Genomic DNA, 24,784 nt, shown 5'->3' with positions numbered 1-24,784 from the left:
GCCTTATCTTACCTTGTATGCTCTTTGACATCCAGGGGGCTCTAGATTTGGCAGTCCCCACCCTTTATCTTTGTGGGAACATGTTTACTCTGAACCCCTTGAATCTCCCGCTTGAATCCCTCCCACTGCTCCGACATTGATTTACCTTCAAGTAGCTGTTTCCCGTCCACTTTTGCTAAATGACTTCTCAGCTTAATAAAATTGGCCTTTCCCCAATTGAGAACTTCAATTCCTGTTCTATCTTTGTCCTTTTCCATAACTATGCTAAATCTAACTAAATTATGATCACTACCACCAAAATGCTCTCCCACTGCTACTCCTTCCACCTACCCAGTTTAATTTCCTAAAACTAAATCCAGAACAGCCCCCTCTCTTGTTGGGCTTGATACGTACTGGCTAAAAAAGTTCTCCTTAATGCAATTTAAGAATTTTGCACCCTCTATACACTTTGCACTAATTGTATCCCAGTTAATATTAGGGTAGTTGAAATCCTCTACTATTACTGCCCTATTGTTCTTGCACTTCTCAGAAATTTGCCTGCATATTTGCACTTCTATCTCCCTCTGACTGTTTGGGGGTTTATTGTACCCTCCCAGTAGTATGACTGCCTTTTTTGTTCCTTATCTCAACCCATATGGCCTGATTTGATGATCCTTCTAACATATCATCCCTCCTCACAGCTGTAATTGTTTCTTTAACCAAAATTACCACCCCCCACCTTTTTTATCCCCCTCTCAATTTTGTCTGAAAACCCTGTAACCAGGAACATTGAGCTACCATCCCTGCCGGCCCTTTTTAAGCCATGTTTCTGTAATAGCTGATATCATACTGCCACCTGTCTATCTGTGTCCTGAGCTCATCTGCCTTACTCACTATACTCCTTGCATTGAGGTATATACCTTTAAGCACTGCCAAACTCCTTTGTTTCCTCTGCCTTCCAAACTCACTCACTAATTTTCTGCCTTCCATTTCCAGTTCTGATTCTCTCACATATGAATCTACACTCAGGTTCCCGTCCCCCTGCCAAGCTAGTTTAAACCCTCCCCAACAGCACTAGCAAACCTGCCTGCAAGGATGTTGGTCTCGGCCCTGTTGAGGTGGAACCTGTCTGGCTTGTACAGGTCCCACCTCCCCCAGAACCGGTCCCAATGCCCCAGGAATCTAAAGCCCTCCCTCCTGCACCATCTCTCCAGCCACGCATTCATCTGCTCTATCTTCCTATTTCTATACTCACTGGTGCTTATGGATTAGAGGTGAATGTTAACTTGATTTTAAGCAGAGATAACTTGTATTCCTCCCCCCCACCATTTTTTTTTCTTGCCAAGTTTTCTCCCCGCCTCAGGACATGGACTCCTTACTAAGATATAGATCCACAGGTACTTAAGCCAAGTGGCCTTTGTCATGCAAGAACACTGGGATCAATACCATGGCAAAAACATTCATCAAGGGCACCAAATGAATCCTTTACCCCTTCATCTTAATGCAAGGAACCATTTGGGGTTTACCATCCAGTCTATGTTGAGAAGAGAATGATGCCTAAATTTGGCTCACTAAACTGTCTTTCATTAACCAGTTGAAATTATAATAGCATTTACAGAACCAATCTCCCATCAGAATCCACACAAGCTATTAAGTGACTTAACACTTTTTTGCCAATTATCAAAGCCAGAGAACAAAGTCATGAATTATCAATTGTTTATTAAACTTAATATCATAGTTACCAGCACTAAAAGATTGAGTATGCAAATAATTAGCAGATAGGGTTAGTTGACAAAATAAAAAGGTTACAAAGGCAGGTCAGTTGTATTGCAGTAATTCAACATTAACTGCTTGCTAATTATAAATTTACAGTTGAGATCAGTCTAAAATTGATATAAATGGATTACATTAATTTAGGAGTCAGTAGTAGTGGTTATGGTACTGGACTAATAATCCAGAGGATGCGAGTTCAGGTCCCAGTTTGGAGAATTTGAATTCAGTTTAGAAAAATCTGGAAATAAAAAGCTGGTATCACTAAAAAGTGATCATGAAAACTGTTGCATTCCTAAAAACCCAACTAGTTTACTAATGTCCTTTAGGGAACAAAATTTGCCATCATTACCCGGTCTGGCCTAGAATCATAGAAGTTTACAACCCGGAAACAGGCCCTTTGGCCCAACATGTCCATGTCGCCCAGTTTATACCACTAAGCTAGTCCCAGTTGCCTGCACTTGGCCCATATCCCTCTATACCCATCTTACCCATGTAACTGTCCAAATGCTTTTTAAAAGACAAAGTTGTACCCGCCTCTACTACTGCCTCTGGCAGCTCGTTCCAGACACTCACCACCCTTTGAGTGAAAAAATTGCCCCTCTGGACCCTTTTGTATTTCTCCCCTCTCACCTTAAATCTATGCCCCCTCGTTATAGACTCCCCTACCTTTGGGAAAAGATTATGACTATCTACCTTATCTATGCCCCTCATTATTTTATAGACTTCTATAAGATCACCCCTAAACCTCCTACTCTCCAGGGAAAAAAGTCTGTCTATCCAACCTCTCCCTATAAGTCAAACCATCAAGTCCCGGTAGCATCCTAGTAAATCTTTTCTGCACTCTTTCTAGTTTAATAATATCCTTTCTATAATAGGGTGACCAGAACCTAGGGTGACCAGGCCTATATGTGACTCCAGTCCCACACCAATGTGCTTGACTCTTAACTGTCCTCTGAAGTGGCCCAGCCACGCACTCCGTTGTATCAAACTGCTTGCAGTGGTTCAAGGAGGTAGCCCACCACCACCTTCAGGGCAAATAGGGATGGGCAATAAATGCCATCCTTCCCAGTGACACCAACATCCTGCAAATTAATTTAAAAAACCTCCTTAGATAGCTGATGAGTTAACACTATTGGATAGCCAGTCTACTGAATAATATACTTTTAGTTAACAATGTTTCTAGACTCATATGACCTTGTCCTTATGAGCTGGTATGAATGAACTGATTGACTCACCTTCCTCTAGGAGGGTGGCGTTAGCTGTCTGAGATATCAGAGTGATGTACCTCCATCTGTAGAGGTACTTTCAGATTCTCTTGGATCCTCTGCTCATGGGTAAATTCACCTTTCGCCGGTAGCCGTGTCTGGGCTAGCTGGTTTCAAGCTCACCTCTCAATCTCACAGAAACTTGTGCAACTAAGTGACTCATATCTGGTTGGTATAGCTGTACAATCTTAACTTCTGTAACCTCTCTGCTGGAGATGCACTTTCTGATTTTACAGAGTCACCTTTCTACGGATAGTAGACAAAGACCTGCTACTACAAAGATGAGTACAGTGCCCACCACTGACACCATCCCTGCTTATCCCAGAAAGCCACCTATATAGGGCAAATGGTGCTAACAATTTGCCACTTCCAGAGGAGTCAATTACAAAGGCGCTGTTTAAACTGTTATTAAGCAGACCGGCTATTCCGAACACTTCAAGCAGCTGCTCACACCTCGTGATTACCTGTCATTACGTTACTCACTGCTTGCAAAAAGGACTTTCGTTGAGTATTCCTCAATTAATCTTCCCTCACTGAAAAATGTTTCAAGTTTAACAAGAGGAAGTGACTCTTAAAAAGCCTCGAGAATCCTGCCACTGCTGCGAGCCCTTCTTACCAACCCGCTGAGCTTGACACTTTCCGGGTCTGTTTTAAAATTAAATACCAAGGACGTTTATAAAATAATCTGAATACAGAAATATGTTTTGATAATGTTACTGTCTGGTAGTTTTGTTCATTTTTTGTCGGTGATGTTAAATTTAATTTTGAAATTGTGGAGGCTGTTCTGGCTTCACTTCAGCCATTATGCACAGCGAGCAAATCGCACTCGCACAAACGGTGGGGACTGTACTACTAAAATAACAATAATCAGAACTAAACTAAGGACCAAAAAAATGAAATTTAGTGTCAAAAGTATCATCTTGTATATCCGCAATTATCAAAGAAACCTCAATGACATTCATCAGAAGATCTCAGCCCTTTTAGTGTCAATCACTTCACATAACCATGTTGGTACCCCCCATGAACTTCCAAATTAATAACCATTGGTTCCTATACATGCCAGGTCGTTCAATTACCTCCTAGCTCCTCGGGACCTTGCAAACAAGGGGTCTCACACAGGTACAGATAGGGCAGGGTATCTTAATGAGCCTTCTCCAGGCCTGTGATCTTGATGGCTTGACTTGGTAAAGAATGCTTTGTTTGTATGAGCCTTCACAGTTTAATTAGCATTAGATCTTTCCTTTCAAAGCATTCAGTCTAACTACTAACTCCATTTTGAGAACACATTTAAGGCAATTCTGAGGGCATTTCTCCTACATTCATGCATAAGCCTTGGTAGCAAATGTTATGTCATTGTAGTGAAATAACCTCTAAATCAAAGTCAATCATGTCCACATCAGATGTCCACATGTGGACTTCTAGCAAAGTATTGCAGTACAGCAAATGTGAACATACCTAACCTATATGACTCACCTATACACTGCATAAATTCAGCCACCTAAGGTTTATTGCAAGTTTTTTTGATAAATCCTACTCTGAAGGTGCTGGCTTATGCTGGGATACTGTACTGCAGAAACCTGCTACCCTCAGATACCTCACCTAAGTTGTCTTTTTCATGTATGCACTTAGAATATTCAAACTCAAGAAGCATCACAGCAAAGCCAAATTTGGTGTTCACCTGAAAACATACACTTTCTAGTAAGGGTTGGATAGTGATGAATAGTAGTCCTTGCTGATTTTTCTCTCTAGCCCAGCCCAGAGATTGCAAACTCAGTACAGACAAACCTCAAACTTTATGGTCTGTTAGGGTCAGTTTCACACTGGGCAGCAAATGTCAACTGAGCCAGCAATGCAACAGCAAGGTTAGCACTTTTAACAGGTTATAGCGTAGGCCGATAGACGACAAAGGAACTATCTATTCCAAGGAATTTTTCGAAATCTACCCAATAACCACAGGTTAATGCCAAATTACACCTTAAATTAAAACTCTATTTTATTTAACACTGTACATCAACAAAGTTCCAGATCTCTGTATTGCATTTGATGCAAAAGGTTAAATTCCACCATCTCCACAAATATTATAGTACAAAATATATTTTAAAAATTAAAGCTACCCTTCCATCTTTAAGACACGTTTTGTTTATGAAGGTACAACAGTGCAATTGTTGGAGATACCCTTTTGGGCCAGGATGAACATCTGAAACATAGACAAACTGTCTAGCTAAACATTCAAAATGATTTACAATTCATCTTTATCTGAGTCCATCTCCAAGTCTTCATGTTCTTCCTGTTTTTTTTCTTCCTCTTCCTTTTCAGTTTTCTCTTTTTGTTTCTCCTTTTCTTCTTCCTGCTTTTCTTTCATTTTCTTCTCACCATCCTGTTATGAAACAGCTAAATGTGTTACTTGGCAAAACACTTTGCATTATGTAGTTTTAAAACAAAATCAAAGCAAAATTACATATTGGGATCAAAGTACAATGCTTTGTCCTCATAGTTATGATCAAAATTAATACACCAGGCATTTTGTAATTCAGTTTAAATATCTTGTATAGACGGAGGGCAACAGTTACATGTTTGGAGGCTGTATAATCGGACAGTGGAGTCTGGCTGCACAATTATTCTAAAAGGTGCTTTAATATGTTTAAAAATGGCAGCTGACCAAAAAGACCAAGTTCTTTTACTGTCAGCATCAATTAGAAATACAAATTGCCAATTTACCTTGTTCTGGTTTCAGATTCCTTACAATCTGTCACCAAATTTGTAATCTCTGCTTCTGCTTGGCCCAATGGAAGTGCAAACAGGGGCGATTGGGTCTTAGGTGTGCTCAAAACCAGTGACTTAAATGTCTCAATTTATCCAGTCGGAGACCAATGGCCAATGTGAGATTGAGGTGATTCAGTCTGATTGGTTTGCTGTACAAAAATAGCTTTCAGAAGCATACAAGTCCACATCCCAAACATTCCTTTTGTATACTGGACAATGTGCGACAAGTTCAAATGTACATCCTTTAATGAAGACCTTACATCCCAATGTATTTAAAACACAGACAGCTAAAACAATGATGTCAAGATTTAGCGCAACAGAAGATGCTGCAGTTGAATTAACGTTAACCTGCTGAACCCTTCAGTTTATCATCTAAACTGTGTGAATTATAGCTTTCAACTCATGATGTGTTAATATACGTGCAGCACATTTTCAGCAAGGCTTATTCAGTTATAGGCTGAGGGATTGAGGTGATGTGACATGGCACTAAGGTCATGAATTTTTATTGAGATATCTGACCTGAAGCATAATAGCATTATGTGACTAGTAGAATACTGGGTTTTCACATTATGCAAACTCCTCCAACTCTCCGAGAAATCTGCGTTTCTCCAATTTCCCACTTCCTTCGCCCCACCAGTACCGTTTGCGGTCTAGGCCCCAAGCTCTAATTCCCTCCCTAAACCTCTCCGCCTGTCTCTCCTCCTTCAAGACGCTCCTTAAAACCTACCTCTCTGACCAAGCTTTTGGTCACCTGTCGTAACGTCTCCTTCTTTGGCTTGGTGTCAATTTTCATTTGATTACGCTCCTGTGAAGTGCCTTTGGATGGTTTACAACATTAAAAAAGGTGCTATATACATGCAAGTTGTTGTCAATGTCAATCAGACACTGGCAACAGGTTTATAAAAATACAATAAGGAGCTACCTTGGTTACTCCCCATGTTTGATTGCCGTATTCCTCTGCATATTTCTCATCGTTTGTTATAAGGAAGTTATCAAATATTGTACCAGATTTCACCTATGATAGACAAAGGTTAGAAAAATTACAACGTATAATTTCTAGTTGGCTCACTTCAATAAAATATCATTGCCTTGATTCTTAACAAATACATACCTGCCACAGATCAAGACCAAGAACACCGATGTTATCATACTTGTACAAGTTAGCATCTGGTGTGTATTCAGGATTATCAATTTCTGGATGGACCCAATTTCCTTTAAAGTTAGGGTTGTTAATCTGACGAGCTTTCCATTCACCCTGAGCACGAGAAAAAAAAACTATTTTATTTTGAAGTTCATTTGGTCATTAAGATAATTGCAGCAGATTTAAACAACAACAAAATAAATTCTTTCCAATTAATGCCTTGTGCTGCATTGTTTGCAGACAAACTGAGTATTTATCCAAAAGGCAGAGCAAGAAAGAAAAACCTGGTAGCACTAGTCTTTACAGATTCCTTGATAAGGAAAAACATTTTGTTGCAAAACTAGTCAGCCAACTGATCAACAATTATCAAGTAATCCCAATAGTCAGCAGACTCCAAGATTAGAACAGCATACACAAATATATGTAAAGAGAAAAACAGTAATCACATTTGTTTCTCAATGCATGCTGTTGGAGATGCTGTTCTACTGAAATCAGTAGATTGCTGGAATTCTTTTCTGAGAAGCCCCGTGCATGTATATATGAGGGAGTACAGCAAAGGTACACCAGACTGATTCCTGGGATGGAAGGACTATTGTATGAGGAGAGATTGGGTCGACTAGGCCTGTATTCACTAGAGTTTAGAAGAATGAGAGGGGATCTCATTGAAACACAATATTCTGACAGGGCTAGACAGATTAGATGCAGGGAGGATGTTTCCCCTGGCTAGAACGAGGGATCACAGTCACAGGATACGAGGTCGGACATTTCGGACTGAGATGAGAAGAAATTTCTTCATTCAGAGGGTGGTGAACCTGTGGAATTCTCTACCACAGAAGGCTGTGGAGGCCAAGTCACTGAATATATTTAAGAAGGAGATAGATAGATTTCTAGACACAGAAAGCATCAAGGGGTATGGGGAGAGAGCGGGAATATGGTATTGAGTTAGAGGATCAGCCATAATCATATTGAATGGCGGAGCAGACTCGAAGGACCGAATGGCCTACTCGTGCTTCTATTTTCTATGTTTCTATGTTCCCAACCGATCTAGACCTTGCTAATTAGACCTGACTCCCAAATTGCACCAGATGGAGCTAGAAGAGGAGGAGCAGCATTTACATCAGAGTATAGTCAGAGATGGACTGCCTCCAGAGGATGCTCTAAACGCATTCTTCTACCTTTCCAGTGTCTCGGGTGACCTTCCTTCTCTGAAGATGTTGTACCGGGGGCAACTAGTCCCTATGGAGCCAACAGGAAACTTTATCCAAATTACCATTTTTCATGCACAAGCCTAGACAGTGAATGAGGGCACCACAAGATCATCACAGCAAACTTGATCTTGTTTAGCATCAATACATATGTACTTCCGGCAAATTGGAGGCGGGGGCATAGAGCCAACTGCCGCCTTAACTCAGTGACCCTGGAGGCCTTTAAAATTACCCATTTTTCTCTCTGGTAAGAGTTCAGAGGTTGGTTGAGATACATTCAACTTGCCACAGGAATACACTTTCACCCTTTTAGTTCATACATCCCTGTCCACATTTGTGGGCTGTCTGGAATAAACGTTTCATAGCTTCACTAATACAGTTATGAATCCATTTCCCTGGAAAACACCACCATGCTTTTATGGTTTAGGATCGTATTAAAAGCCAATTTCTCTCTAAGCAATATTTTCAATTGTTGGAGTCACGTGCATCTTAAACTGGAAAAAGAGTTCTCAAAAATAAAGTAATTTGGAGATAGTATAACATAAAAGAAATGTACACCATGAAAAATAAATTGCAACATTTCCAATTCTCACCTTGTATTCTGTATTGTGAATCATAGGAGGCTCCCATTCACCATCCATCTCGTCATCCCAGTCATCTGGTTTCTTGGCATCAGGATCTGGAATGTTTTCTGGCTTGTCCCAGTCCTCAATTTTTTTCGGGGGGGGGGGGGGGGGGGGAGGGGGGCAAGTAGGAAAGAACAAAAAAAATAAATAAAATGTATCCCTACTTTCTGAACGTCTCTCCAGAGCCCAAGGTTTTTAGACATAGAGGAAATCCCTAGGATTCCTTTGTTGGATTACAAAGCATCTCATTTAGCTACCTCCCTGTACTAAATTTCAGTATCACCAAGGGAGCAGGGATTTTTGCCACAACTGTTTTGTAGCTGCACCCTTCCATCACTAAATATTACATGGCTTGCTACTGTTGACTAAATATACTTTGGGTAAACTGGTTAGTATAAAAGTCAATTAAACAGATTTTCTGCGGCTTATGATTATCTTGTTATCTTGTCCTCTTGCTGAAAGATGACACATGACTTTGATTTCCATGTATTTATATAGTAGTAAGCAGACTGCCAATCTGTGATCAGCGATATCAGCTTCAACCAGGAACTCATCCAACTCCCTTTTGAATGCTTACAGCAAATATGCACTCACTGCACACGCCAACAACTTGTTCTAGCGATCGATGACCCTCTGCAAAAAGAGGCTTCTGATATCGAACCTAGTTCTATACAAATGTAAATTATGCATGTCCCCTGGTTCTCCCCAACCTAACTAATTCAAATAATCTATCCACAGATACAGTCTAGTTCCCTTATTATTTAAATACCTTAAATCAAATTTCCTAAAAAGTCTTGTTTTTCTAAAGTAAAATTACCCAGCTCTCTAAAAGCCAATAGCTATCACAATAGGCATAAACAAGGTATCAATCTAGTGGCCCTCTTCTGAACCTATTCCAGGCCTTTAAATCACCATGTGAGGGGTCCAAAACTGATCACACCCATAAACAACTAGGTACAAGAGTCCATCACATGGATAAAAGGAGATGGATTTAGCAGTTTAAACCCCAGGACTGGCTCCAATTAACACCTCAGTTCTGGCACAACCAGACAAGTTCACAGGAGCGTTATCAGACAAAATTTGACACTGAGCCACAGAGTTATTAGGACAGGCGACCAAAACCTTAATCAATGAGGTAGGTTTTAAGGAATTACTTAAAAAGGAGGAGAGGCGGAGAGGTTAAGGGAGGGAATTCCAGAGCTTAGGGCCTAGATGGCTGAAGGCTCAGCTGCCTATGGTGGAGCAAAGGAAATCGGGGATGCGCAAGAGGCCAGAACTCGAGGAATGTAAAGATCTGAGGGTTGTAGGGCTGGAGGTTAGAGATAGGGAGGGGTGAGGCCATGGAGAGATTTGAAAACAAGGATTAGAATTTTAAAAATTGAGGCGTTGCCGGATGTAACATCTAAGACTGAATTTAGAGTTGGGAAGTTACCAAGAACCACTTTGAAAGGTGGACCAGACAAACGATCATATTACTACAGTGATGACAGGACATGCACAGGCTTGAGTGGTTTATTAAGTTGTCTCTTCCTTGCTCACATAGCCCATCCGCAACTTGTAAACTCAGTCGCTCGGGAAACCTTAGTACAACTATCAGTTATAGTATTAAAAATTTGAATGGCCTACTCAGTAGAATGCTGTTAAGTTTATACAATTATTAAAATTTTGCCACTAGTAGTTTTAAATTATTTCAAAAGCTATCAAAATTAGTGCCCACTTACTTCTGGTTTTACATCGTTAGGGTCATTAATCTTCTCCTGATCATCCCAGTCTTCAGGTTTCTTGATATTTGGGTCCTTAATTGTTTTAGCAGGCAGTAGGTTCCAGTCATCCTGCAGAGTCCCAGATTCAACTTTTTTGTTATCAATCTTCACTACATAAGTGTCATCAGGATGAAGTATTAGAGTGTAGAGATGTGTGTATTCATCGTCCTATGAGCAAAATGTTATTTCAATTCAAAAGACATGACCTCTTCGATGCTCAATCCCTGCCCCCATCCCCCCACTACCAAACTGCAAAAAAATTCAGCACAACACAAGCAAATTCAAAGACAACTAGACATTTAGTTTGCTTTTGCTTAATAATATTACCACTATTAGCAGAGCAAACCTTTGGCTTAGTGGTAGCAATCCTGCCTCTGAGTCAGAAGATGCAGGATTTGAACTCTGCCCCAGGCAATCCAGCTCCAGCTCTGAATTCTGGATTGATATCCAGCAGGATACTCACGTCTGGTGGGTGTGGGTGGTCCCCCTCATCCTATGGGTTGTGGGAGCCCATAAAAGCCTCCTGCCATATAGGACTAACCACCCTACTGGCTCGTATAAAGATGGTTACGGCCATAGAAGCAGCATTCACATCATGGCCTGTCAGACTGTTAATCAGCCTGCAAATCCTTCCACTGCTTCACACTATTCTCCAAGGCAAGAGTGTGAAGATACAAAAACAACCACTGTTAGTGTACACAGATTCTGTTCCATTATTTAATTTTGAACACAAAAGTCAAGATCAGGAATGATTCAGGAATAGAATACTTTTCTATTTGGAGACCTGGTATCAGCGCCAAGCACTCCTTGATCAGATAGGCATTGTCAATTTCAAGCAAAGCTCGTCCTCTACCCCAACCCAGAACACCATCTCCTCTACCAGAGTGGATTTTCCATTTCCCCAAATTAGCTATTGCTATGCCCAAGAGAAACTACAACTTTAGCATTGTGGGCTTCTATTGAATTGCAATTGGGTGGCAACTTGACCAAAACTAGTTTTACACAGAACCCCTTTAGCCGGCAGAGTTGAATTCACCCCATCGGTCTGGACTGAATTCAAACCCAAATATGGAAGACAGTGTGCCAAGACATTATGCCACCTGGTTCACACTTACATAATGGAAACTATAATTATACCAGTTATAAAAATGAATGTAGGGAGCACATTGCAAGAAAAATCTGCATAAACCAATTTATTTTAGAAGCAAATGATTTACCAAATATTTAATAGCAAAAAATGCTTAAACATGAGAGAACTGTTTTAAAGCTGTTAAAAAAAATCCTAGCCCCTACCCTTCTACATTTCCTGTCAAAGGGTGGTGAGCAAGTTGATCCGAAGTATATACCACTGATGCATTAATTGCTGGGAACTGCACAGGTGCAATCGGAGGTGACTCGTCAATCTTTTTTGGAAAAGCATCTCTCAACATCAGCATGTCAGACACTTCTTAATAACAGGCTAAATTATTAAGCAGGTTTATTTGCCAAGCACATAGAGGCAATAGTATATGCAAGTTATTGAACAGTCCAATATAGTGCTGAAAGTCTGGAAACAACTGGAGACTGGAGATGAAGTACTCTCAGAATAAGCAATCTTGTTCCTCAACAAAACAGAACGTAGGAAATACATAGGCCTAAGCTTTTAACAGGTCAATTTACTGAAGTGCTCCATGGCAAGAGAAACCGAAATGCTAAGACACAAAATGTGTTTTAAAAAAATATATACATCTTAATTCCTTTTGAGAACAACACGTGCTTTGAAATCCAATCTGACAAATAACAGTGATCAGCTGAACAATACCAATCTTTAGAACCAAAGACAAAGAACGATTATCTGATTGATGAGGACTACAAATATACCTGGTCTTCTGGGTTTGGACAGTTTGACTATTTCCAATCGCAAAAGCTGTTTAGATACATTACATACTAGGTTCAAAGCATTTTTAAACTTTATTGATTTTCCTCATCAGAAGCGAATAGCCACCCTCCAACAGCCTGGCCAGATGGTATTACAGAAATGTTATTGTGGACACAATCCATCAATCAAAATATGAGTGTGCCAAAATACATAGTCCCGTTCAACAAAGTATCATGGCAGTAAACAAAATATCTTGACTACAAACATGCTGACTTTTAACCTCCATTTTGAGGTGTGATAATTAAAATGGCCACTTATGTATTAAACAAAAATTTAAAAAATTTTAAAAACCACACACATTTCATTTTTGGCACACCTTCATCCTACAATGCGAAGCTATCTCAGCATGAAATTTTAAGTCAGCAGTTAAATAAAAAATCCTGCATTGGTTCATAGCACACTTATGCAAGGCTTGAGTTTTGAGCCACTAATTATGCAAAACATAATGGGGGTGAAATTTATCATGGCAGTAGTGAATAATTACCTTGCATCTAATATCTTTGTTAATCAAGTGATTTTTTCCTTTGTAACTTAAGATCACATGAACTTTTTTAGTTCCTGGTCCGCAAATATCTGGGCCTGAGGAAGGTAATGACATTAAGAGTTTACTATTAAGTTCTTAAGCAAAGTATAAATATTAAGTAGGCTGTTTATTTTATTAATTTAAACATTCCCATTGTCCTTACCGAAACTGGAGAAGATAAACAGAAAAATCTGTTCCATCAATAGCTTCCAAAGACTAGACATCCACCCTGAATTCCCAAGATATTTTAACATGAACCACATTGTAGGCCTTTGTTTAGTTCACTAAACAATATTAACAGAACTTTTCTTGTTCCCAATAAAATTATAATTTCTGTTTGGGAGGATAAATTATAACTTTCAGTAATTTACTCATTACAGTTCTATACAAATCGGTTTGAACACATCTTAGAGTTGACAAAGATCAAGGCTGGGAATTTCCTGTGAATTTGCACCAAAAGACATGCATAATCGTGGCGTAAAGCCAATTTCCAGTGTAAAAGATCGAGGCAATTCGGGCACATGTACATACAATGCGCCCAAATTTCCCCAATATTTTATGCTCATTCACAGAGCTCTGTGCATGGACACGTCAGGGCTCATTATCATTGCTCTGCCCCCTCCATGGTAGAAAGCGGTACACTTGAATTTCCTGCGATTATGCCGGTCCAAAACGGATGTAAATTTACATCTAATATTTTTAGGCACATGAGGACACAGCCGTACTTATGGTTTTTGTTTTCTCCTCAAAGATGCGCGTTTTTTTTTCCTGTATCTTTGAATGGATTTTTATTGCATTAAAAACTGAAAAGCTTCCACGATTGCATTTTCTTAAACACGCTGAGCCTAATGTGCATAAATGTCGGTTAAATGGCTTCAAACTTGAAATGCATACTTAAAGAAGGAACGTGTGGTGTGAGTTTCGTACTTTCGTTAGGCCCTGATTGTTTACATTGATTTTCACATTCCGGTATTTGCTAATGGGATTGGCAGGAAATTTTGGAGCCATTTAGTCAGCAAATTGGGCGTGAATTTTGCACACAATGTCAGCATAACTTTCTGATTACGCCACCACAGGAAATTCTGGATCCAAGTCTTAGAAAAGGCCAATACCATGAAAATACCAATAAAACGCTCACTACCAAACTTCTTTAACCTAAATGGACTCAGATTTGGTTATGTTAGATTAACAAAAAAATTGAATTGTGAAAAGATCTCCCTTACTATTTTTTTCCAACTTGATCAAAAAAAGGATCCTTTCTGCCTCTTTCTTCTCATTCATCTTCCCTAAAAGGGAATGTTCTGATGAAGAGCACCTAATCTATTTTCATAACTCCACTCATGCTTGGTGAGCTTAAGCTAGATCTAGTGACATACTAAAAAACAATCACAGGCAAGGGAGCAACCATATTATCAGGGGTTTGCTTTTTGGGCAAACAGCAAATTGAAACTCGCCAAATTGTAAAAATAATAACCTTTACAGAAATATACTTGTAGCCTCGTTTTTTACTTTTGCTTTGGAAACAAAGAAATGCATTTTAAATGCACAAAGCGTTTATACACTGTTGCAGAACTTTCAAAAGTGGTGTCTACAAAAGTTGCTGAAAGTGAAGATTTATTTTAAATTCAGGAAAACAGCAGAAGGGAAACTGAATGATGCAGTGGGTTAGTAATCTGTACTTTCTTCTCTGGGAGTTAGATTCAAATTTAATTCACTGATGAAATTCTCCTCTCTACCAAAAGTAAGGATCCCAAGTAAAACGAATCAGCAGCTTCAACCTAGATTCTAGTGAACCTAAGTCCAGTCATAAAATTTCCAATAACTTAACACTAAATTTGCCTGGTCTGAATTCCCAAGAGAAAAACTAATCTTGCCTGGTCTGAATTCCCGAGAAGAGAAATTAAGTATATATCTTAAGGTCTTTTTGAGACCAGATCTTACAAAGTTTACAAGGACTTCTAAATCAAGTAGCCACTCAAAAACATCTGCCATAATGAGGCGAGTGTTATCTATCTATCTATCTATATTATGTGAACCACATGGGAAGTGGGAAGGCAGGAAATGGAGTTCACTGCTATGGGGATTAAGGGAAGAAGTGCTCTTCAGATAATAGGGCTGAAGCACATTGTTGGGGCAAGGAAGAGAATTTGACTCTAGTCACATATGCTACAGCTGTTCTGGGAGCACCTGATGCCGACTCTGGATGTATCTCTGTTCCCCAGCACTGTCTGTCCTAATTTTAAGCACAACAAATCAACAATATTAACTAAAAAAAAAGTTAATGTTGATGTCCAGTCACGACTTACCGAACATTAGATAATAAGGAGAATCTCCATACATATCCTCTTGGTTCAGCTCAACAGGAAAGAGCTTAATGTATCCTCCACCACAGTCAATATTTTGTTCATGTTTTACAGAGTACTGTACGACTAGAGTTTGTCCTTCATTGTTGAATTGTTCAAATTTAACTGATCTTGCATAGAACTTGGCATCCTGACTTGTCTGGATTCCTGAGAGGAGAAATAAAGTATATATTTTCAGATCTTTTGGAGAGTAGATTTAAAAGTTACTACAAGGCCTTCAATATAAAAAATGGCCACTTCGAGACACCTGTCACATTGGGATGAGTTTTGTCGATTGACCTTACTGTCTGAGGGAGCACATGAAAAGGTGGTGGATGGGGAGAAGGTAGAAAACAAGTAAGTCATGCGATTGCACACAAGTCAATGATACAAACTAACTCCTAAATGAAGGCCGGATGCACAGAGCTTAGGGAAGTTGTCATTTTTTCTTTAAAAAGTGACTTTTTGTGTAGGAACTTTTGTGATGGATGGTACTATTGAAAAATTGAATATTTCAGGTCCTGCATGAGTTGTTGCCTCCCAGGTGCTAGGTTAAGAGATATTTCAGAAGGGCTGGAAAAAAATTTGTAAGGAGGGGGGAGAGCAGCCAATATGGATGCTAAAGATATAGGAAAGGCCTGAAATTCTGCAAAAGGAGCTCAGGAAGCAGACTTTGGAGCAGAATACTCCAGATTATTCCCGCTGCCATATGCTAGAATAGGGAAGGATAGAAAGATTAGGGAACTCAACCTGTGGCTAATGGGGTGATACCAGGAAGAGGATTTCCATTTTGTGGTATGCTGGCACCAGTTCTGGGGAAGATGGGAGCTATTCCACAAGGAGACGCTACATCTGAACAGGAAGGGAGCTGTGAGCTAGCAAAATGGATAAATAGGGAAGTGAAGAGTCATTTAAACTAGGAAGGAAAGGGGCAGGGAAAATAAAAGCAATTAGAAAGAGTAGGTAGAGAAATTGGAAATAGATAAGACTGATATACAAATAAGAAATGAATAGCATGCAGAAGGAATAAAGGGAGTAAAAAAGTAAAAATCAAAATCGACCAGTTATAAGCAGGGAAAAAAAATATAACGGAACAAGGTGTTAGCTTGATCAAAAAATCAAGGGAAAACCAGTAGCATTAAATAGGAATAAAAATAAAGTGGGTTATAATATTTTTAGGAAGAACAATATATATAAGAAAGGAGGAAGAGTGGCAATATTGGCCAGGGAGGAGAGGTACAGACAGAGTCAATATGGTTAGAGACCAAAGATTTTAAAAAGTATTGTTGCATAAGTAAGATTGTACTACACACATCCTCATTGTGGGGGGGGGGGGGGGGAGGTGGAAGAGGAAATATGTAGACAGATCAGAGAGATAAGTTAATGTACATTCACTTTTTCTTATTCTATTTTCATTGTTTACCTTTGTCCTTCTCAGAATCTCCATAGAATTTTCCAGCATGGAGTATGAATTTACCATAGTCAGACATGTGTTTTGACTCTATCCATCTGCTTTCCCAAGCATCTGAAAACAGAAAAATTAGAAACATATCACAAAACTTCCTAAAGACCATGCATGTATTATTCTATGATCTAGATAAAAACTCTGAAACTGGACAATAGCTGCAACAAGTTACAACTAGACACTATAACACATTTCCTTTTCCGATGTTGCAATCCACCTAATGGATAAAAATAGGTTTGCAGTAATTATAATTTTTAACAATGACTTCCAAATATCCAACCCAAAAAGTCTTAAATGTTATATGTATCTTGGATCTAGCCATTTTATCTTGGATGGATAACCAGTATTTAGTGTTAATTCCACTCTTGTCCCCAAAGAAGTATACTGCCTCATCCATTCAGTTTTCAATCAAGAAGAAGATAGTTCAACCTATAGACATTTTCAATTATACCATCATCAAGACTGTTCCTTGACTGACCCATCAAAAGGAATACTTAAAAATAAAACGGTATCCAACTAGCCAGTTTCTCCTCTCAACCTCCGATCACCTGTAAGAACAGTTCAATTGGCCGAAGAGTGAAGACAGTTCTCCAGACAACCTATTGCAACCAGACTATTTGATATTGGCCCCTCTCCATCCTTTTAGAATGAAATAACCCATACTGAAACTATTAAATTAACTAATTTTAGCAGCAATTTCATTTTTTAAATCAAGTATTATTCAAAGATTAGAGGTTTCATCTACTACACTAAACATCCATTTTGCTATACCATATTCAAATTGGACGTTAAAGACGCCATATCTGGACAGATGATGTTCAGGGAGAAATTCAGATGCACTGTTAGAAACTATACATTTCACAGACATTTAAATTAACCCGCCAACACAACACAACACACACCTTTGGTTTTAATCTACTGTAAAATCTGAAGGCCTTTTCTTTGCATTAACCAATAATAACTTCAAACGCTATCCATTAAAAATTGTAATACCGGTAGCGAGTGAGGAGGGGAATATCCAAAATAAGGAAGATTCTGCAAATGCAGTAGCATCCCTAAAAGTCACCTTGATGAGTCTCGTCTCATGGCATAACCAAGATTCAAGATCCATCACCGACAAAGTTAAACCCCAAGAAGACAAACGTCATGAGAATAACTGGATTTTAAAACAAACTCAGAACAGGCGTGAACAATTCGTTATCACTGACCCCGCCCCGCCCCGCACACTGACTGGAGACCAATGAATAAAACCCGTGTCCCCGCCCGCCCTGCTGCCGGTAACCCCTCCGGCTGCTGCCTCCCACCTGAAGCACAAACTCTGCCCCTTACCGCCGTCCGCGAACTCTTCCTTCAAGTAGATCATGGGATCTGCCAGCGATCGGGCGGCCAAGGCGGCCAGAACCAGTAGTGCTGCCTTCATGTCACCTGTTTATTCGGAGCCGGTTAACGGTTTATTCGGAGCTGGTTAACGGGTTTATTCGGAGCTGGTTAATGGGTTTATTCGGAGCCGGTTAACGGGTTTATTCGGAGCTGGTTAACGGGTTTATTCTTCACTTTCTGTCTCTTTAATAACGACAGAAACCTGCCGTTTGCCCCGACAGAAAAGAAATGCTGCCCACCGACCAAATGCCATTGGGTAGGACAATGTCACGTGACGTTGAGCCGGCAGGGAGCCAATGGTAAGGGCCCACGCGGTGGGCGGGCTCTGTGAAGTAATTGCCAGGTTCACAGAAGACGGGGCACAGGGAGAGGGAGGGGACTTTTTTTTAAAATGAAGTTACATTTCTCATTTGCCAATGCATGAAATTAGTAAAACTGCATCAAAAGCACGTGCAGAAGTCCAGACAGTACAAGCACGAGAAATGCCCCCCCCCCCCCCGCTTTATGCCATAGCTGAACAGTCACGATATCATTGATCCACAGATCAGCAATGTCCTAAAATCAGTTCCTGTGTTGCGCTGGCTGATCTCATCCCGGGCAGCAGGAGGATTGCTGTGATTGACTACAGCACCACTGGCTTCCAGCTCCTGATGACTATACTGAGACCACTGTGTGGATGCCGAGTGGGACTTGGTAGTGACGTCCCACACGGTTAGATAGCCTAGTAAGCTCTCCTGCATTAGGGTTGCAAGTCTCATTCCTGCGATTGCGATCTCACACTTTTCTGAAAGGATACAGGAAATGCCTTATCTGAGGAAACTGGGTAGCACAGAGGCCTCTGTCTTTTATGGCAAAGGTGCAGTCTCTGTGGGAAATCTTTGTTTATGTGTATATGCATAAAGATATCACCCTGGCAGGTGCACGTGCACAGAATAAAAGCAATCTATGCCGGTGGCAAGTGGTAGTGTTTTCAATATTTAACTACCTCAAGTCCCCCCCCCCCCCATTCCAATCCTCTGATGCCTCAAGACTCCATACTCTACTGTCACTTTCAGCCCCCAATTCTGATGCACATACCTCTCCTAAGTCCCAGTGTTCTGCTGCATCTCCTTGCCTTGATTCCTAATGCTCTACCAAGTCTCCCTGCCTTGAATCCTGATGCTCTACTGCCTTCTTCCCTGCCTAAATGAGCCCTTATGGTCTGTTGCATGCCTCAAGTCCCTTCTTGCTAAGCTTTAAAATTGCTGCCACCTCCTCTCCCTGCCCTGTGCCCCAATGTTGTGCTTGATATTAGTTCTACAGTGATAATTTTAAGTTTTTAATTGTGATTAAATTACTGACAAGTCAGACAGTGCAAAGAAAGAGAGAAAAATCACCATTTTCTCCCTCCCAGAAAGCACCACAAAAGCTAGCTCTCCTACCAACTCTAGTTCCAGATTGGCCCCAAAGATAGAGGAGGAAAAAAGAGAGAAGAGAAAAATCACTCAAGGACACAGTATCACCTCTATTTTGATGGTGATGCAAACATTAAGTGCCTGCTTGCTGCATTGGAGATGGTAGAGCTCTGCATGTGATACTTAAACAAATACATTCGGATGACCAAATGCTGTTCTTCCTGAACTCTTGGCAAAAGTGTCTCTCATAACTTTCTCCTGTCTTGATAGAACAGTTACTAGCTCTCCTAATATTAAAAGTAATCTTTTTGTCTCACTTTTTCTCTACAACTCTTGAAGTCTTGGTAAAGTGCCTAGCTCTACTGCTCCATTCTGTTCTATTATTACGATCAACATCAAATTTAATCTGTTGGTTCCTGCATTCCCTAGGCTTTGATAAGGTTTTGGTTTTGGTTTTGATAGTATCCCTCCCATCATCCTCCAAGCTTAGCCCTGTTCTATGTAGGCTCTTCAGAGTCTTCCCTATCAATCTCTTTTATTCCTACTCCATCCTTCCTTCTTGGTGGGGGAGGGGGAGGCAGGGTAATGGTTATCCCGATCCCCAAGAAAAGTGATCACTGTCATCCTTCTAACTAGCACTCCGTTGTCCTACATTGGTATGTTCTAAATTAATGGTAGCTGCTGTTACCTCTCAAAGTATCCAGCACCTACAAAGTTCCAGTCTAATCCAAGATTACTAGTATCATTTTGGAATCTTGTTGCCGATGTTATGAACCTCTGAAATCTCTGCTTTTGAATTGTCTGGTGAATCACTTGTTAACTCCAAATCTTTGACAGGGACTGGCACTGTGTACTTTTAAACAGGTTACCATTATATGGCATCCCACCAAAGTTATGTTCATGGCTATTAGGTTTACTCCCAATTTGCTTTATCTGTGCTATACATAAGACCATTACTTCCATCTCTTTTTTTCTTCTTTTGGGCCCTTTTCTCCTGGCTCCTCCTGTTCCTGTCATCCAGTCATGCTACCTTTCATTTCTTTCCTCTTTAGTACTTTGCACTCCTGCTTCTGGGCCCACAAAAATAAAAACTCAAAATTTCCTGTTCCTTTTTTTGAGTGACCTCCACTTGTCCCTTGAAGAACCATTGGTTAGGTTGCTTAATGCCCGCTATAAGTCAGCAGAGTGTGCATGGTGCAAGCTCTTCCCATTTGTATCTGAATTTTGCAATCGAGATAGGACCCTGATTTGCATATTTAAGCAGCCTTACGCCTGTTTCAAGTGGACAGGTGCTCGTCCATTTACAGACTTGCCTAAATATGGCATCAGGTGAGCCTTGGGCATCAATGGGGCAGCCGAGGTGCCCCCATACCCCGATTTTCAACTGCTGGCTGCCCGTGAGTTGAATTTATCTCTTTTTTTATTCGTTCACGGGATGTGGGCGTCGCTGGCAAGGCCGGCATTTATTGCCCATCCCTAATTGCCCTCGAGAAGGTGGTGGTGAGCCGCCTTCTTGAACCGCTGCAGTCCGTGTGGTGACGGTTCTCCCACAGTGCTGTTAGGAAGGGAGTTCCAGGATTTTGACCCAGCGACAATGAAGGAACGGCGATATATTTCCAAATCGGGATGGTGTGTGACTTGGAGGGGAACGTGCAGGTGGTGTTGTTCCCATGCGCCTGCTGCTCTTGTCCTTCTAGGTGGTAGAGGTCGCGGGTTGGGGAGGTGCTGTCGAAGAAGCCTTGGCGAGTTGCTGCAGTGCATCCTGTGGATGGTGCACACTGCAGCCACAGTGCGCCGGTGGTGACGGGAGTGAATGTTTAGGGTGGTGGATGGGGTGCCAATCATGCGGGCTGCTTTATCTTGGATGGTGTCGAGCTTCTTGAGTGTTGTTGGAGCTGCACTCATCCAGGCAAGTGGAGAGTATTCCATCACACTCCTGACCTGTGCCTTGTAGATGGTGGAAAGGCTTTGGGGAGTCAGGAGGTGAGTCACTCGCCACAGAATACCCAGCCTCTGACCTGCTCTCGTAGCCACAGTATTTATATGGCTGGTCCAGTTAAGTTTCTGGTCAATGGTGACCCCCAGGATGTTGATGGTGGGGGATTCGGCGATGGTAATGCCATTGAATGTCAAGGAGAGGTGGTTAGACTCTCTCTTGTTGGAGATGGTCATTGCCTGGCACTTATCTGGCGCGAATGTTACTTGCCACTTATGAGCCCAAGCCTTGAATTTATCTCCTTATATGTCTAACCAGTGCAGAGCAGCAATGAACAAAAAAAGTAGAATGTTGACGTACAAGTCAGAGGAAGTCATGATCAAACTGTGAAATGCTCTGGTCAGACTGCATCATGAGTACTATGCCCAGTTCTGCTTTCCAAGAAAAGAAGAACCATGAGAATGGTCCATGGTGCCTGGGGTCTAAGTTATGTGGAACGACTGGTGAGACTTGGGCGTTTCATTGTGGAAAGGAGCCTTCTGAGAGGTGATCTTAAAGACGTATGTTAAGATAGTAAATGTTATAGAAAAAATCAACCTAGAATACTATTTTAAGTTAAACTGTTGGGGTAAGACAAGGGAACGCAGGTTCAACTTAGTGAAAGGTAATTTTAGGATCTGATATCTGGAAGGTTTTCAAATGAAGAGTGATCAACTGGTGGTGCCAGAGAATTGCAAATGTTACACCCTTGTTCAAAAAAGGGTGTAAGGATAAACCCAGCAACTATAGTCCAGTCAGTTTAACCTCGGTGGTGGGGAAACTTTTAGAAGTAATAATCTAGGACAGAATTAGCAGTCACTTGGACAAGTGTGGATTGATTAGGGAAAGCCAGCACGGAATTGTTAAAGGCAAATCATGTTTAACTAACTTGATTGAGTTTTTTTATGAGGTAACAGAGAGGGTAGATGAGGGCAATGCAGCTGATGTGGAGTATATGGACTTTCAAAAGGCATGATAGAGCGCCACATAATAGGCTTGTCATCAAGATTGAAGCCCATAGAGTAAAAGGGGCAGTAGCAGCATGGATACAAAATTGGCTAAGTAACAGGCAACAGAGAGTATTGGTAAACAGTTGTTTTTTCGGACTGGAGGGAGGTATGCAGTGGTGTACCCCAGCGGTCGGTACTAGGACCACTGCTTTTCTTGATATATATTAATGACTTGGACTTGGGTGTACAGGGCACAATTTCAAAATTTGCAGATGACACAAAACTTGGGAGTGTAGTGAACAGAAAGGAGGATGGTGATATAGACAGGCTAGTGGAATGAGCGGACACGTGGCAGATGAAATTTAACGCAGAAAAATGCGAGGTGATACATTTTGATAGGAAGAATGAGGAGAGGCAATATAATCTAAAGGGCACAATTTCTAAAAGGGGTGCAGGAACAGAGAGATCTGGGGGTATATATACACAAATCGTTCAAGGTGGCAGGGCAGGTTGAGAAAGCGGTTAAAAAAGCATACAGGACCCTGGGCTTTATACATAGAGGCATAGAGTACAAAAGCAAGGAGGTTATGATGAACCTTTATAAAACACTAGTTCGGCCACAGCTGGTGTATTGTGTCCAGTTCTGGATACCGCACTTTAGGAACGATGTGAAGTCCTTAGAAAGGGTGCAGAAGAGATTTACGAGAATGATTCCAGGGATGAGGGACTTTAGTTACATGGATAGACTGGAGAAGCTGGGGTTATTCTGCTTGGAACAGAGATGGTTGCAAGGAGATTTGATCGAGGTATTTAAAATCATGAAAGGTCTAGACAGAGTAGATAGAGAGAAACTGTTCCCATTGGCAGAAGGGTCAAGAACCAGAGGACATAGATTTAAGGTGATTGGCAAAAGAACCAAAGGTGACATGAGGAAAAACTTTTTTACACAGTGAGTGGTTAAGATCTGGAATGCACTGCCAGAGGAGGTGGCGGAGGTGGATTCAATCATGGCCTTCAAAAGGGAACTGGATAAGTACTTGAAAGGAAAAAATTTGCAAGGCTACGGGGATAGAGTGGGTGAGTGGTTCTAGCTGGATTGTTCTTGCATAGACCTGGCACAGACTCGATGGACCAAATGGCCTCCTTCCGTGCTGTCACCATTCTATGATTCTATAACACCTGAAATGGATATCCAGGCAGAGTGATAGAGTTAAAAACCCTGGAAAGGTTTAAGAAACAATTGGGTGTAGCAATTTGGGGAGGTCATTCTGGATGGATGAATTAAGGTAGGCCAAAAGTCCGACCTCATCTGTAAGTATCCTATTCTCTTGTGTTGAAACTAAAACTCATCATTGCACAAACTTTTACTCTAACTCAATTTTTCTGAACCTCAAAACTGTAACTCCTTATCTCCCTCAGTTTTTCCTTCTTCCTACAATCTTCAGGCATTTAAAAATGTCAAACATGGCATGACATTATCACTAAATCTGTTTTACTTTTTAAAAATTCTTTTCAATCGTGCGTGCCGTGCACTATGGTCTTTGGCCCTGTGCCTTGGTTCTCGATAAAAGTTAAAGTTAAATAAAAATAAAAGATGTAGAGAGTAGGAAAGAGAAATGATAAAATTACTGCGCAGAAGGAGGTCATTCTACCCATCTTGCTTTTGCCAGCACGAGCTCTTCAACTGGAGCTATCTATTCTAATCCAAAAGCTCCCCCATACTGCTACTGACAACTGATGTCTGGCAACCTGTACATTGTCAGCTGGCTCATGTTGATTGCTTATCTCCAGTTCTTCAACAGAAGGGAGGTTTGCTTCTCCACGTTGAGTTGGAAAGCAGTTCATATTCTCGGAATGAGTACCCCGTCCTCCTGCTGATATTCATAGATTGATAGAAAGGTTGCAGCACGGAAGGAGGCCATTCGGCCCATCAAGTCCGTGCCGGCTCCATGCAAGAGCAATCCAGCTAGTCCCACTCCCCCGCTCTTTCCCCTTAGCCATGCAAATTTTTTCCCTTCAAGTACTTATCCAGTTCCCTTTTGAAGGCCATGATTGAATCTGCCTCCACCACCCCCTCGGGCAGTGCATTCCAGATGCTAACCACTCGCCATGTAAAAAAGTTTTCCCTCAGGTTGCCTTTGGTTCTTTTGCCAATCACCTTAAATCTACGTCCTCTAGCCTTTGGCCCTTCTGCCAATGGGAACAGTTTCTCTCTATCTACTCTGTCTAGACCCTTCATGATTTTGAATACCTCTATCAAATCTTCTCGCAACCGTCTCTGTTCCAAGGAGAACAACCCCAGCTTCTCCAGTCTATCCACGT

General features: G+C 41.0%; 1 protein-coding gene across 1 annotated transcript; it reads right to left on the bottom strand.

Moving 5' to 3' along the window:
• Positions 1–4,985: 4,985 nt before the first annotated feature.
• LOC137325299 (calreticulin-like) lies at positions 4,986–18,389 on the bottom strand. Its single transcript, XM_067990230.1, has 9 exons — positions 18,093–18,389; positions 16,722–16,823; positions 15,263–15,466; positions 12,918–13,012; positions 10,474–10,683; positions 8,720–8,833; positions 6,892–7,035; positions 6,703–6,795; positions 4,986–5,394 (listed from the first exon to the last, which is right to left on the bottom strand). Exons 1-9 carry the CDS (start codon positions 18,181–18,183, stop codon positions 5,257–5,259), a joined length of 1,191 nt encoding a protein of 396 aa, XP_067846331.1. The 5' UTR covers positions 18,184–18,389; the 3' UTR covers positions 4,986–5,256.
• Between the last annotated feature and the right edge of the window lie 6,395 nt (positions 18,390–24,784).

The sequence above is a fragment of the Heptranchias perlo genome, chromosome 9 (assembly GCF_035084215.1).
Source record: "Heptranchias perlo isolate sHepPer1 chromosome 9, sHepPer1.hap1, whole genome shotgun sequence".
Taxonomy (NCBI): Eukaryota; Metazoa; Chordata; class Chondrichthyes; order Hexanchiformes; family Hexanchidae; genus Heptranchias; species Heptranchias perlo.
Note: the sequence above shows the minus strand (reverse complement) of the source record. Positions and strands in the feature narration are given on the sequence as shown.

Coding starts and splice junctions, on each gene's coding strand:
- LOC137325299 (XM_067990230.1), bottom strand. CDS start 18,183: ATGAAGGCAGCACTACTGGTTCTGGCCGCCTTGGCCGCCCGATCGCTG. Junction 7,036..8,719: donor TTCACAATACAGAATACAAG/GTGAGAATTGGA, acceptor TCTCGTGCTCAG/GGTGAATGGAAAGCTCGTCA. Junction 6,796..6,891: donor TTGGTCTTGATCTGTGGCAG/GTATGTATTTGT, acceptor TGTCTATCATAG/GTGAAATCTGGTACAATATT.